Source organism: Penaeus chinensis, chromosome 27, assembly GCF_019202785.1.
Source record: "Penaeus chinensis breed Huanghai No. 1 chromosome 27, ASM1920278v2, whole genome shotgun sequence".
Lineage (NCBI taxonomy): Eukaryota > Metazoa > Arthropoda > Malacostraca > Decapoda > Penaeidae > Penaeus > Penaeus chinensis.
Genome location: NC_061845.1, coordinates 5,506,048 through 5,522,488, shown reverse-complemented (window position 1 = coordinate 5,522,488; position 16,441 = coordinate 5,506,048). Strand labels below are relative to the sequence as shown.

The following is a 16,441-nucleotide window of genomic DNA, read 5'->3' as shown; positions in this document are numbered from 1 at the left end:
TGACTGTTGATAGTGTCCAGAGCTTTCAAGAGCAAGTCCAGCATCACGCTGATCTGAGAGGCGGCTGCCACTTTCTTGATACCAAATATGTTTCTAATGCGGCTATATCATGATCTAGGTTTGTTTTGTTAATTCATCAGATGTTTATGTTCATTCCTTTTAACCTCTATCTTTTCATTTCATTTTTTTCCCTGGATTATGTCTATTTTTTATGACTTGCCAAGATAAGGTATGTGGTTCTCTTGATTTATTTTAAAGAAAAGAATTATCAACTCAAGATTGAATCAAATTGGCAAGTGGATCAGCGTTGAGTCATGGTGTTCAGTGCTAGACCTCTAATAATTTGGGTAGATAGTCCATGATATGAGCCATGATAAAAACACTTTTTGTTCTTTCTTTTCTTTTTTTTATCGGGAAACAACTGTATGAATTTTGCTCCGTTTGGCTGGTATTCATTTGGTACCCAGAGCATGAACAAATAATCTTTATTGCTTCGGGAGTGGAAAGGGTTATGGAACCTTTTTATAATTTGGTATAAGTTGTTTTCCCATATACAGGGAAAACCACAAAATGCTTAAAAATCATTCTGGGATCGCTCTGTACTTTGCTTGGAGAGAGGAAACTTTTGCTGTTACGTGTTCTCTGAAGATTGCTTGGTTAGGTCACCCAATTAGGAAGTGTGTTAGGTACGTACCGCAGATATGCCCGCTTCCCTGGGCAAAGGCTTAACCTATGGTCTATACACACACACACACACACACACACACACACATACACACACACACACACACACACACACACACACACACACACACACACACACACATGCATACAAAAATATATATATGTATATATATATGTATATATATATATATATATATGTGTGTGTGTGTGTGTGTGTGTGTGTGTGTGTGTGTGTGTGTGTGTGTGTGTGTGTGCAATACACACACGCACATACATACATACATACATACATACATACATACATACATACATACATACATACATACATACATACATGCATACATACATACATATATATATATATATATATATATATATATATATATATATATGTGTGTGTGTGTGTGTGTGTGTGTGTGTGTGTGTGTGTGTGTGTGTGCAATACACACACGCACATACAAACATACATACACATATATATATATATATATGTATATATATATATGTGTGTGTGTGTGTGTGTGTGTGTGTGTGTGTGTGTGTGTGTGTGTGCAATACACACACGCACATACATACATATATATATATATATATATGTGTGTGTGTGTGTGTGTGTGTGTGTGTGTGTGTGTGTGTGTGTGTGTGTGTGCAATACACACACACACACACACACACACACACACACACACACACACACACACACACACACACACACATATATACACACACACACACACACACACACACTGAATGTGTAAACATTTATAATGCAACCGATAGGCCTCATATTTGCGCATCCAAATTTCACATTGTGATTATTAAGGCAAAATGGTTCCTTAGATAATTTTTTTTTCTCGGGGCTAACATAAATTTTTCATCTTTTGAACGCCCTTAATAGCACTCATTTGTTCCTCTCTAAACATTTAAGACAGAGAAAAGTAACTAATCAATATTTATAATGTTATGTATAAGATAAATTTTCAACTAATGCTAATACTATACGCGCACATATGTGTGTGAGTGTGAGTGTGTGTGTGTGTGTGTGTGTGTGTGTGTGTGTGTGTGTGTGTGTGTGTGTGTGTGTGTGTGTGTGTGTGTGTCTGTGTGTGTGTCAAAATTTAATTATGAGATTTTTATGATGGTGTAAAAAAAATCATAGTATATATAGCATAAAAAAAAATCAAGGAGTATATCGCATTGAATAAATATCTTAATTCTGATATTTGATCATTATTTCTAAACCTTTTCAAAATGCCATTAATATACTCCTATAATTATTCCACCACAGAATTATAATAACTGTAACATATATTACAAATTCCGTAAAATATGGGCATATTACCTCAACTTGGAATGCATTTTTTCATTCACATTCGAAAGCCAAGTATTTGTAAACATTGTTTCCAAGCCAGGCGGCGGCGACGGCTAATTGGAATATTCTCAATACTCAAGGTAATGCAAGTCTCTGTTACTACATGAGAATATTTCGTATATAGCCAGTTTGGTGCGAATTTAATTCTGAGACAATATTTCCGTTCCATAAATGAGTTACAGGAACGTTATTATTAGGATAACACTTTGTTTTCTTATTTTCTTTAGAATTTGGATTGCCAACTGAAAAAAAAACTCATAATAAACTTTATAGGGAAACCTGGAAGCGTATCGCATACACTGATGTACAATATCAAAGATACAACAAAACTTGTTATAGTATCTGGTTAAAACCTGTGTGCTGGGTTGATAGTAAACATTTACAAGGAAATTGTCTCTCTTTGTGCCAGTTATGATATAAATATTGCAATTTGCATAACTTGGCTGACTAATATATGTGACATTGTTAGTATTTTCTATACTGTAGGTGGTTAGGAACTCTTGATAAAGATCTGTAAAAATTGGTGAATTGTCTGTGGAAGATTGATATGCATGAGAAATATGAATTTAGAAAAAAAAATACTGAATTTACTCAACCTATATTACTTGAAGAATAGGAATCATATATTTACCCTGCTCTCTATGTTTCAAGCTATACCATGCACATTTTGTAAGAAATGTGGCTAAAAACAGACTTTAAACCTAGGCTCAAAAGGCATGACACAGTTACTTGCAAGTAAGCCCAGTCTGCCATAACAATTAGGTGTCATCTGGCAAGAAAAGGTTAAGAGTATTTTCATTTCTCTTTTGTCAGTCTTCACTGTCTTAGGTGTACATTTATATTTATATTACAATGTGTGTATATATATATATGTGTATGTTTATATATATATGTATATGTGTATGTTTATATATATATGTATATGTATATGTTTTTATATATATATATATATATATATATATATGAATAGTAAAACACTCTACAATGTTCATACTATAGTAGAAAAACCCACAATGCACAAACTAGATTGACTGAAAATAAATCTAGTTTGTGCATTGTGGGTTTTTCTACCACACACACACACACACACGCTCACACACGCACGCACACGCACGCACACGCACACACGCAGACACGCAAAAACACACTCACGCACACGCACATGCACACGCACTCGCACACGCACACGCACACGCACACGCACACTCACACGCAAATGCACACGCACACGCACACGCACACGCACACGCACACGCACACGCACACACACACACACACACACACACACACACACACACACACACACACACACACACACACACACACACACACACACACACACACACACACACACACACACAAATATATATATATATATAAATGTATAAATATATAACTATAACTATAACTATAAATTTAAATTTAAATTTAAATTTAAATTTAAATATATATGCAGATGGATAGATAGCTAGATAGCTAGATATAGTTTGTGTGTATGTGTGTTTATATATATATGTGTATAATATATATATATATATTTATATATATGTATATATATGTATATATAATTACAATTTGTGATCTTGTTCATTGAAAGATATTAGTGATAGTGATTAATGAGCAATGTTTTTACAATGTGGTATTCAATGATAATTTTTTATTTTTGTAGATAGAGATAGTCATGAGTGATTCTGAAAGTGGAGATGATGCCTATGGACCTCCTCTTCCTCCTAGCATTAGTAAGTATATATACTTATATATCTAGTTTTATAGTTGAGAATGATGAAGTTCTTAACCCATTTGCCCCATGTGGCAAGAATACATGCCATGCCCACTGTAATACACGTTTATTTATTGTATTTACACATAGAAGGCTCTGCAAGTTCTTAATCACCAAATAGCCAGTTATTAGAAACTACCTATCTCACCTGTTTACCATTTTCTTTCACTTTAAGAAAGGGTCTTTTGTATCATTTCATTGTCTAAAATATTTTAATGACAAATTAATAATCATAACACCAATAATAATAATAACAGTATTGATAGCAATGGTATTAATTTCCTGCCAATTCAAGGAATGGGAAAATCAGGATTGGTAACTAGGGCCTACTGATAGACTCCTTGCCGGCTGAGCACATGTGGAGCCATCTGTATGTAACAAAATTCACCAAAAACTACAGGGCTATATGGTTGCTGTATCTTCAGCTCAAGTGTGAAAAACATCAACAGTTGTGAGCCTCCTGCAAAGTGACTTTATTTCAGATTATATCTTTTCCTTTTGTTTAGGCTGGTGGTACCAGCAAGTAGACTTTTGTTTAAAAAAAATTAAGTTACATCCTGTGCAATTAAATAACAGAAGCATGGTGATGGAACACAACAGTAGATAGAAGCCAATAGAAATTAACAGAAAATGTGATACTGCCTTCTCGAAATTGTTCTGCAGGGTATTTGTGGTTCATATCCCTTGGTATTGATATACCACATAGCCAAGGGTGAGGATCTCCCTTCCTCTCTGTGAAATTAAAGGACCATTAAACTACTTTGCTCTATGATGCAAGAGCTCATGACAGTGATACGACCATTTCATTCAGAGGCTTTCCCCTACCAAGTACTATTAGTGTATCAGCCATATCTTTTCCCCAAACACCATTGTAGGCTGAGGGCCCAGTTTAAAGCATTTTACATACCCTGAATACTCTGTACTGTCAAGAGCATGAAGGTCATGTATCTCCCTTTAGGATGCATGGTCCAGATCTGCTGTAATTTCAGTGGCCCTGCTAAAAATATGAGAGGTTTTGACAATTACATAGACAAACTCTTGCCTCCATGCCATAATACAGAAAAAAACACAAAGGATCTGTTTTTCAGAGACTTTGTCTTTATCATGAATAATGCTTTTTTGGCATGGCAGAAGTAACTTCTAAAGAAAATTTTGAAATTACATCCCATTTTGTTTTATTCATGCTAATTTTGAATTGTTCAATTTCTTTCATTTTACTTATTGTTACAACTGTTATAATAAAATGCAGTCTAATTGAAAATGCTACCTTGAGTAATTTTCTTCATAATTTATCTTAATCCTACTTCAACAATTTGCTATTCAAACATGACCAGAATCAGTCAGTATTCTGATAAATACAAATTTTCAACATCAGGGAAGTCTAGGTCCAGTAAAGCTGAAGAAGATGATGACTCTTTCATACCAGCCCTACCTCCTCACATGGTGAAATCTGCAACGAAGAAGGAAGCCATTGAAGACAGTGAGGAGGAGGATGCATATGGCCCAGCCCTACCATCCCACAATACATCAAAGAGAAAAGGAAACGAGAGTGAGGACAGCCACAGCAAAGCTCTCAAGGTAGACACAGGAAGCAGTGAAGAAGAATCAGGAGATGAGGATGATATGTATGGACCTGCATTACCGCCACACCTGCTTCAGAAGAAGAAGGATGGTATAGAACCCTCCCAAAGCCAGAGCCGTGTGCTAGGACCCTCGCTGCCCAAGGGTTATGTTCCATCTGCTTCAGCAATGCCTGTGCCAGAGGAAGAGGAGAGCAGTGAGAGCGAAGACGATGGTTTCACTGTGGGACCAACACCATCTACAGAAAAAATAGATGAAGAGGAATACAGAATAAGACAGCTTGAGTATAGAGCAAAAAAAATGAAGGATAAGTTGCAAGGAAAAGTAAGTATAACTTACCATATAATACGCAGACTATTGGCAAGCGTAATGTTTAAAAAAATTGGACTTTTTCAAAAATGAAATCAATCCATATGGTATACTGAAACCTAAAGACACATCTTTTTAACTTTCAGGTTGAAGACAAACCAATGCAAAGAGAATCTTGGATGTTAGAGCTTCCTGAAGACAGAAAAGGCTTTTGTGGTTTGGAGGCAAGGCAGTTTAGAAGAAAAGCACCCCTGGAAAGGGGTGACCGATCAGTTTGGACAGACACACCAGCTGATAAAGAGAAAAAAGCTCAGGTAAGAATAAAAGTATATTTTTACATGGTACTCTTATTCCATACAAATGATCACAAATATACAATTGATGACCTTTAGTTGGAGATTGATTTAAGTGTGTTTCTTTACTTTTACCCCTTCATATTAGTGTGTAGCAGTATGAAATGTGCTTCATTTTTCTTCAAGACAGAATGTAGTAGGAAGCAGTCTATTAATTATATCAATAAACAAAGATTACTGCAATCATAAAGGACCAGTAATCAGGAGGGAAAAAGAGAGAATTGTATATCTCTTTGGAACCTTTGGAGATGTATAACCAGTGTATCTTTTTTCTTTTTCTTTTTTATATTAAATTTTTTATATTAAATTTTTTTTCTAACTTATTCTACTCTGACTACTTTTTATCAGATGGACACTGATGAAGATGGTAAAGATTGTGCTCCAGAAGATATTGCAGCCAAGAAAAGGGATGACAATTTATCCAAAATGGTGGAGAGTTACAACTCAAAGAAGAGAGCTGAACCTTTGATTGATATGCACAAAAAGAAAAAGAAGGTAAGAGTCTTGAAAATAGTGAACTTTTATACTGTGACTTCTTCATGAAATAGTATCAGTAACAGTGTAGAAATTTATGAAATACTTGAAAAATGAATACATAATATGTTAGTATAAGGTGGCTGATATTTCCCTCAGGAAATGGAGCCCAAAGATGGGAAGAAGGAGCGTCGTCCATTCAGCAGAGAGGAAGATATGAATGTTAATAAATTTGACGATGTCCAGAAAGAAAAGATCTTAAAGAAAGCTCGACACTTAAATGACAGATTTTCTTCTGGTGATAGAAAGTTCCTGTAACTTACTCCACCTCTCAAAAAAATAAGGATCTTTAATGGTATAGTGCTTTCTTAAAACAAGGTGAGGTTACTTTCTTAAAAGTCAAGTACAAAGAGGAACATTTCTTATTTTATTCAGGTCTCAATTTTCTTCCAAAATGTTCTAGAACTCTGTATATCTTTTGCCCTATGTCTTTACAGAACATGTTTTATGACTCTTATTTAAGGATGTATTAATATATTTATTATCAATATGAATATTTAATATTTTCCTTAAGTTATTTTTATTGTAATTAAAGATTTAGAGAACTATTATCTATATACTGTGTTTTCTTTTAACCAAATTGCTCTTGATCTGAAACCAATAGGAATATTATCAGTCATTTGAAAATTAATGGGAATACTATTACTCAACCTAAAAGAATATTTTTTAACCAGGGAACATAATGAGCCCAGAGGGACAAATATTCTCACTTTACATTTGTTCCTGTGTATGAGTCCTGTTTATATAGACTTTGTTTTTTGCCCCCTTTACTTGTGCTTTTCCTTTTCAGTAAGGAAAGATTTTTAATCATTAGGTTAAAGATGTTAAGGGAGGGAGGCATAAAGACAATGACCAATTACCTAGGGGGCTGATAGTAAAAAGGTTTACCCACTGATGCTGGGAATCCACATAATGTGCATTGTTCACTTTGCTTTTATTTTAATAGTTTTGTTTATATATAGATAGCTACATAAGCACAAAGTAACGAAGAAGTCAGTTGGTAGGCCTACTTTATCATCTATTTACCCCATTCTTTGAACTTTTGGAAAAAAAAGTCTTTGTTTTTAATTATTACTACTATTGTTAATATTTTTACAGTGATAATGATAATAATAATGATAGTAATAGAAATAAAAACATTTTTCCCAATACTTCAAGAAATGGGATAAGCAAGTGAAATCAGAAAGGCCTAGCAAAAGCTTCCTTGGCAATTAGGAGCTTGCGTTATCTATGTGTAAACAAAATCAACTAAACAAAACTGGACAGTACATATACCTGGTGCCAATATTAAAGTTAAGATTCACAATGAAAAGTTTATTATTCAAAGTGTCTTATGATATCCTTGTTTCTTCTTTTTCTTTGTTTTAATTATAATATATATTTATATATAGATAGATGAATAGGTGGGCCAATTGTCACATTAACCTTTTGACAGAAGTCAAAAAAGACTTTTTTGGTTTAGAAAGCTAACATGACTTTAGTCTTGGCACTTAGAAAGACATTTGAAGTAGATGTGCTGGCTCGTCTATAAGAACCTGTTTCTTTGCATTACCGACTCTTTATTTTTTATTGTTATAGCATAATGAAGGCATTCATTTCTCATTCAGCACCTAAATATTACATTTACTCTCTCTGTAACATGCATATGCACACGCACACGCGCACACTCTCACTCTCACTCTCACTCTCACTCTCACTCTCACTCTCACTCTCACTCTCACTCTCACTCTCTCTCTCTCTCTCTCTCTCTCTCTCTCTCTCTCTCTCTCTCTCTCTCTCACTCACTCACTCACTCACTCACTCACTCACTCACTCACTCAACTCACTCTCTCAACTCACTCTCTCTCTCTCTCTCTCTCTCTCTCTCTCTCTCTCTCTCTCTCTCTCTCTCTCTCTCTCTCTCTCTCTCTCTCTCTCTCTCTCTCTCTCTCTCTCTCTCTCTCTCTCTCTCTCTCTCTCTCTCTCTCACTCTCTCTCTCACTCACTCACTCACTCACTCACTCACTCACTCACTCACTCACTCACTCACTCACTCACTCACTCACTCACTCTCTCTCACTCTCTCTCTCTCTCTCTCTCTCTCTCACTCTCTCTCTCTCTCTCTCTCTCTCTCTCTCTCTCTCTCTCTCTCTCTCTCTCTCTCTCTCTCTCTCTCTCTCTCTCTCTCTCTCTCTCTCTCTCTCTCTCTCTCACTCACTCACTCACTCACTCACTCACTCACTCACTCACTCACTCAACTCACTCTCTCTCTCTCTATCTTAGGCATGCACACAAAAGAATCTGTTTTTATGCATTACTGACTTCATTTTTTAATGTTAGAGCATGATGACAGGTAAGAAACAATGTGATATTCAGTACCCCAAAAATACAATTACTTTCCATGTCTCTCTCTAAGACACACACAAAGAGAGAATGAGAGTGAGAGAGTGAGTGAGTGAGTGAGTGAGTGAGTGAGAGAGAGAGAGAGAGAGAGAGAGAGAGAGAGAGAGAGAGAGAGAGAGAGAGAGAGAGAGAGAGAGAGAGAGAGAGAGAGAGAGAGAGAGAGAGAGAGAGAGGAGAGAGAGAGAGAGAGAGTGAGTGAGTGAGTGAGTGAGTGAGTGAGTGAGTGAGTGAGTGAGTGAGTGAGTGAGTGAGTGAGTGAGTGAGTGAGTGAGTGAGTGAGTGAGTGAGTGAATGAATGAATGAATGAATGAATGAGAGTGAGAGTGAGAGAGAGAGAATGAATAAATAAATAAGTTAAAAGGGGAGGCATATATCACTGAGTCAACACAGACTTGACTCAGGAATGAAAAGACTACAAAGTCCTTGCATAACAGGCTCACATAAATAGGTTGTTGAGTTTTATGAGCCAGGGTAGAATACCCTCATCAATAAGGATGAGAATGGCCTAATTTTACCCATGATGGTTCTGTCACATACCAAGTGTCATCGCACAAGGAATATACCAGGCATACTTCAGGATTATATGAGTATACTAAAGCAAAGTATTAGGTAGCAGGTAATGTCATTTCTTTGTGTGTAGAACACATTGCTAATTTTCATTGTACATCTATTAATTTAACAATAAAGTTCTTCATTCTAAACTAAAGGATACCAGTAATAAATAAATATTTAATACAGGTGTTACTGGTATGAAGACTTGTTTGATTTTCACCTCAGTGATGCTAATAAGTTTTATAACTACTAATATTCTAGTGAATGGCTAATGATTACAAAGCAAAATAAATGTGCTAGACATCAAAGGTCATATAGCTCTAGAGAAAAGCACATGTGGAGCCAACTGTATGTAACAAAATTCACAAGAAACTACAGGGGACAGAACATAAATCTGGTGGTTGGGTTAAAGAAAATATTCTTGAAACATTATCTTTATTTTTCATGTAAACAATGGAGAAGAATAAAAGGTTTTGTACTGTATTACTTGGCTATTAACATATATTTTATTTCTGAACCAGATGAGAACAACAGTAAATAACTCAGTAAATAACAATCATAATGTAGACTCAGCAGTATTAAACACATTACTGCCTCTTCATGTTGTACATGATCACGCAATTTGTAAATATTCAATCCATTTCTCAACATGTAAAAAATATATAAGTACAAAGGATTTCAAAAACAAATGTTAAATCCCCACTTCTAATTATACATTGACATTCCACTTTATAAATAACTTGTCCAGTTCACCCTCAAGGAAAGAATTGTTTCCTCTACAGCCTGCAACAACTTGTGAGGCCCAATGGAAGTACTCTTGCACTCTCTCTTGGGTCCAGCCTGAGGGAGTTGTACGATCCAAGTCACGTAAATTGTACAACTTGTCTGCAAGTTTGACTAGTTTAGCTTTGGGTGAAGCTACAGCAGCATGTACTATCTGCAGTCTCTTTCTTTCTTGTTTATCAAGATTTTTGTCATCTGTTACCTGTAAAAATAAATAAATAAATAAAAACTAATAAATATCCTTTAGTCGTGTAATACACTCACTGAGGGAAAGAATTACTGAACATACCAAAGTCAAAAGTTACTCAAAATTATATGAAAGGGCAAATTTACAGAAATTACTTTCACACCAAGTGAAGGAAACACATTTAAAAGAGAAGTTTAGTTATACAAGTACAAACAGAGGCTAAGCTAATAAATCAATGATTTGAGTAACAAGGCTTGGCTTTGAACTTAAACCCCAGTTAGCTAATACACACAACAAATATGAAATGAAGTTAGACACACTTCATGTGAAGCATTCATGTTCATTTCTTGGAATATGTCCTGCACTCACTTCTGCCACAATACCAGCTACTTCTGGACCAAATTCTTGGACAAGTTCTTCATTTGTTGTATCTGTATCCTCCACTGTGTCATGGAGTAATGCTGCTTGTATGACATCTACATCTTTTACACCTCCTTCCACTAATAAATAGGCCACACCTAAAAGAATTTGTGGAACTGTAATTACATGATCATTATTATTATTAAAATGATTAACAGCATTCAACAGAGTTTCAATTAATAAAGCTAATTACAAATTATGAATCTATAGCTAAAACACTTGTGTTCATTTTATTCATCAATGATTTTCAACAATTTTATAATGCTACAATTTTTTTTGTTTTTTGTTGGAGAGTCCTACAGTTAATTAAAAGAGGGATACACAGTGGAGTAATCTTCACAAGATCTTAACCCAATCATGACAGGTGACATCCAATTATGTCATTGTTAAAAATCCAAGACACTGAGTGTCACCTAATCATGTCATGTAACTCATGGTGGCCAGGATGACAGACTGCAAAAAAAGTAACCAGAAATTTTACCTGTCAGGAACGGGTTCATACCTCTGAACTATGTTATACTCCCTAGTATTACTGAATAAATATGAGATCCTCTTCTTTCCTCTTCCACAAACCATTACCAAAGTTCATGTTAAAAATCCTCTTTCATAAATTAGTAGCTATATCTAATTAGCAGCTGTATCTAACAGGTTTTATGTCTAACAGAATAGACTATACAAAATCCACAAGTATAGATACTGTAAATAGGATTTTGACAATAAACCATTTTTGGTAAAGGCTAAACTGTCAGTGAATCCCAACACTTGGTTGGTTTCAATCTATGTTACAAACAACACTAGTTATTTTTATATGATGTATCAAATATTTATTATTAAAAATTAACGTCAACATAAACCCAAATTATGCATTTACCAATAATAATTCACCACACTCAGATTATATAAAAAAAATTATACTAACTTTAGAGCATTTTATAAATGAAAACTGGAGTATGACAAAAATACTGATATTTCATGTGTTCAGAGATGCCACCACATCATTTAAAAGCTCTTTCTGCCCTACAGCTTATGAAGCACAGTAAGTAACTGTGAAAAATCCAGTTCATTGACCTACCATTCCATTTTATGGTGAAAATAGGTTTGACATACACAATCAGCAACACTGAATTCTCACACATAACTAAGGAATACCAATATTTCTGTTGTAATAATCAAAACTGACATTGATTTTGAGCTTGACTTTTGGCAAATGGCAGAAGACTTTACTTGTTTTAATTCAAAATGAAATTACAATAGCTACTTCAGAAAAGTAATTTTAGGACAAAAGCTTTGAATAAGCTAGGGATAGAAATGGACAAAGAAGCTGTAATATAATGAATGTATTTGGTAATTATTACTTGCTGAAACACAGCAGTTAAGTGATATTCCAAAGTTGCTTGTCTGAGTAGAATGTCTACAGCCATATATGTAGCCTGGTATGTATCAAAATGTGTGGGAGGGAAAGGACAATAAAGATTGCTCATTCTTTTATAGGCAAGTGATTGGTATTTATGTTGAAACTAAGAAAGTCAGGGTATCTACTCTAGTTATCGGGTATACCAGGGAATGAGCTGATTTATGACTTGGAAAAATATCAGAGTTGGATAGTAAATCTATTACTGATTCAATACTTAAACTTCTGTTTGTTACAGAGAAAATAAATCAGAATTTTGTGGATATATCCATACTTAAAAAGAAACAAAAACTTATGTATGTAATATTACTCTTTTGTCTTCTTAGCACAAACCCTGACATAAAATATATTTCTGATTATATAATGCATGCTGTAAGTATTGCCAGTTTTGTTAGAGCACAAGTATAAAGTATTAAGATTTTATTTGAATACTAAACCACAAATATGTAGAATACCTAAAGCTATTTCCATTTACAAAAAGTTTTCCCCGTTTCATACTGAGCCACTTCTGCCCGGTTCACCATGACATAATTAGACGTCATCCAGACTGAGTGGGTTAGCATGGAGGATAAGTTGGGAGAGGTACAGACTAGGAACTATATCTATTGCATAACCATATCATCATCCTTGCATTACTTGTGTTCCTGGCCTAGTTAACATTCATTATCAAATGCATTTCATACCAAGTCTAATAATAATTGACATAAAAAAAATATATAGAAAGCTTAAATTTCAGTGTCATTACTTGATTCACTCCTTAATCACAGGTATTCATCATGTCTGTAAAATCTTACATAGAATCTTCCAAGAATTTAAGGCAGGATGGAGTACAGGGCTGATCACTGTCCAAGGCTCTGTTTTGCCTTAACCACCCCACATGTCAGTCATACACTCCATTACAACGAGGGGGTAGAGGTATATAGTTATACATATCATATTTCCTCTAAATTTCACCCCAGTCTCCCTGGTAACCTTCATGCCCTCCCCAACTATAGAGGCCAACTTTATGAAGTATGGAGGGGATTTGTGCATCAATATTCCTAAACATATGAGTGGAAAAGGCTGAGAAGCAGCCATTAGCACTGGTATCGTCCTGGTCTGCCTTGTAAGTTTTCGAAATAATTACCATATTATTCATCATAATTTTGCCTACTTGTAAAGCTTAAAAAGTAATGCAAAGATGAAACTTTACAATATACAATTTTGAGCAAAAACGGGTAGCAAACGCACTTTATTACAACATATATTGTAATGATATTATATGCATAATTTTTGTTGATTCACTTGAAGAATTACAAGATGAAAACTAAAGAGACAAAAAAAATTGTGAATGTTATCACTCAATTAGTTTTCGTTCTACAGGACAACGTTCCGGTTTCTTACCAATGGGATGATTTATGTAAGGAGTTTTTTCGGGATCTTTTCGTCTCTGATCTTTGTGTTTTATAGCAGCAAAATTGACACACTTTATAACTGAAGCCAGAATCTCTCCGCTGACATCTGTCATCTTGTCACTTGGAATGAATTACGACCATAAAGAGGAAAAGGTTGGAAGAAAGACTACTCTTTGTTTACATCTGACTGTCCCGGTGACAAGGACCTATCACCTTGCGCAATGCTAAGGTACAACATCTTTGATTTGCTTCAGTTGCAATTATTAAAGTTTTATGGTATTCCTGATAAGGGATATATTTACATGATATCTTATTACATTTATCTTTTTAAGTTTTTGTGGTGGAAGTTTATTTATTGTGCAAGTCTAACGGCTAGATATGAGATCCGACACACGCATGTGTGAGAAGAAACCATGGTGATAATCCTGCACCTTTATTACAAATAAAGATAATCGACCTCTATAACACTCTTATTACCTTTATAATTATTCTAAAGCGCAAACTGTAGCTGCACGCAAAATCTGAGAATTATTCGTGAAATAGTAAGTAATCAATAGTCCCTCAGCTGAGCAGTCGAGGGGGGCGGGGAGACAGGCTCATGGCGGAAGGCAGTTTGAGTCGATACCTTGTTTGATCCGTATCTTCATCCCGATGACCGCTTTAAGGCACATAGGATGCCGACTTTCCTCCTTCTACTCCTCGGACTAACGGCAGGATGCGTCAGGACCCAGGATAGTAGTGAGGGGGTCCCCGCAGTGGTCGCCGCTCCCTTGAAAGGTAAGATGGGCAACCCCGCAGCCTCAGCATCATGGAGGCTCATCTCCAGGTGAAGGGATGCTTCTGTCTCTTTAGCGGCCTCCCTGACCCCTTGAATCTGTGTTGTATTAGTATCCCCCACGCGCTATCGAATTCCAGGACATGCTCTTTTATGTCGAAGCACGAAAATAGGCATATTTCCAATAACTATCTCGGAGAGGTGTAGCTCAAAAATCGTCGGGTACTATGGCTGTGCAAGAGACGAAGAGATGCTTATCGTCAATGAACGTACTCACAGATATCGATAGAGTACCGAGATTGATTGATTTCATTAAATAGTGTTCCGGTACGTTCGTGGAGGTAAATCGTGCGTGTAGAGCGCCCATTTGATAAAATTATCCCACGCTAAATGTTACGGTTTATCTAGAAAATTAGGTCAAATTGTGTTTCTCGGACGAAGGAACTAATTTGGTGTGACTAAGTAAGTCTTCGCTTGATGAAACCACTATTTTTATATTATTTTGATAAGACACGTTCGAATTAGATATTACTGAAGAAGCAATTGGATTATATATTGAAAACGCAACCGAACTTTTTATCCCCATCCCGTTTTTCTTTTCGAAAATAGGTTACTCTTCCAAAGAAACGTCGCGACGTGGGAAAAAAAATAATGGCCTGGGATGAAAGATGTAAACATTGATAATAATTTACAATATTAACAAAATTCCCGACACTCGACGTGTTAAAATAAAGCGAGCAGTTTACGTAAATACTGAACTCGACTGTTTAACCCTGTTTTCCCTGGACTCGACTATAAAGCAACCTTAACCGTAACGCGTCTCGGCAGTCAATATTATGTAAACTCGACCGCTAATCATGTAAATATCTCATCAATGGGTGGATTCCTATTCAGTAAGGTGGCAGTGGGGAGAGCGGTACGTGTGACTGTGTAAAGGTCAGAGCTCATTTAAACTGCTGCAGGCGCCATTGCAGGCTTTACTGCCTTTGTTGGGAATGATGTCTTGTACTTTCCATGCCATGCAAATGCGTTTCCATAAGCTGTAGTCGTTATTCTGCTTCCATTTTGTAGATGCTGTGAATGCTTTATTTTTCTCCTCATTGCATCGGTGCAGTTTTCTGTATACGGAATGTCATAGGAGGCGTCACGTTTTGTAATTATGTTATCGTTGTATAAGGCAAAGGCAGTAACTTTATGCTGATTGTTGAATAAAAGCTATTGATTGACTTAAAACCGTTCGTCTTTCTCAGATATCTTCGCCGTTCCCGCCATAAACAAGGGCCTGAAATATTTGTGATTAGTATATAAACGTTTTATTTTGAATTTCTGGCATTTCCCGGGATTCTCAAAAAAATCATGACTGTTCTAACTATCAATACTTGCTTTTGAAGTAAGAAGCTTTATCGTTGATTCCGTGTGTGAAGGTGTCCCACAATGGTGCTTGTCCCTTTAATACCGTATTAAAACGTTACTCGCCCTTATAGTGGCCTGCTCAAATGGCCCTCTTTATTACAACCATGTATATTGCTTTAATATATTACATATATCTTAATGTGGAAGCTTAAGCATTAGTTTGATATCCAAATGGCAATGAATAAACGTACAAGCAATTATGAAGTCATTTCCCGAAATAGCGGATATAGTTTCCATATATGAGAGTTTAACACGGGCCGTCCGTTCTAACTATACTTTGATAGCATCCACTTGGATTCTAGGCCTAACACAAGTTAGGCTCGAATAACACTAAATTGCAAGTGGGTAATACGTTCATGTTATGTTTTATAATCAAGGAAAACGATATACCTATTTTCATGGCAAATTTTCGTCTTATGCATGGCCCATGCACAGGATTTTTACAATACTATTAGTTTTAAATCATAGTTGTGGAGTTGCTATTGTTGATGTTTTACTAGTGATTTTATGA

The 16,441-nt window shown here is 35.7% G+C and overlaps 3 protein-coding genes across 11 annotated transcripts in view; 2 read left to right on the top strand and 1 right to left on the bottom strand.

Moving 5' to 3' along the window:
• Positions 1-2,069: 2,069 nt before the first annotated feature.
• Positions 2,070-7,168, top strand: LOC125039512 (GPALPP motifs-containing protein 1-like). The gene is made up of 6 exons (XM_047633534.1): positions 2,070-2,136; positions 3,726-3,795; positions 5,212-5,741; positions 5,873-6,040; positions 6,428-6,574; positions 6,713-7,168. The coding sequence occupies exons 2-6, from the start codon at positions 3,738-3,740 to the stop codon at positions 6,869-6,871; spliced, it is 1,062 nt and encodes a 353-aa protein (XP_047489490.1). The 5' UTR covers positions 2,070-2,136; positions 3,726-3,737; the 3' UTR covers positions 6,872-7,168.
• Positions 7,169-9,968: 2,800 nt separating this feature from the next.
• On the bottom strand, positions 9,969-13,945 carry LOC125039508 (guanosine-3',5'-bis(diphosphate) 3'-pyrophosphohydrolase MESH1-like). Its single transcript, XM_047633531.1, has 3 exons — positions 13,732-13,945; positions 10,887-11,035; positions 9,969-10,532 (listed from the first exon to the last, which is right to left on the bottom strand). Exons 1-3 carry the CDS (start codon positions 13,853-13,855, stop codon positions 10,257-10,259), a joined length of 549 nt encoding a protein of 182 aa, XP_047489487.1. The 5' UTR covers positions 13,856-13,945; the 3' UTR covers positions 9,969-10,256.
• Positions 13,946-14,322: 377 nt separating this feature from the next.
• Positions 14,323-16,441, top strand: part of LOC125039769 — an 89,520-nt gene continuing 87,401 nt past the window's right edge. For all 9 annotated transcript variants that reach the window (XR_007116145.1, XR_007116146.1, XM_047634027.1 and 6 more), the window contains exon 1: positions 14,323-14,519. Coding sequence is in view for 7 of the 9 variants with exons in the window: in XM_047634027.1 (XP_047489983.1) it covers positions 14,417-14,519 (103 nt within the window). In the remaining 2 variants the exon portion in view is untranslated. The remainder of the gene's footprint in view (positions 14,520-16,441) is intronic.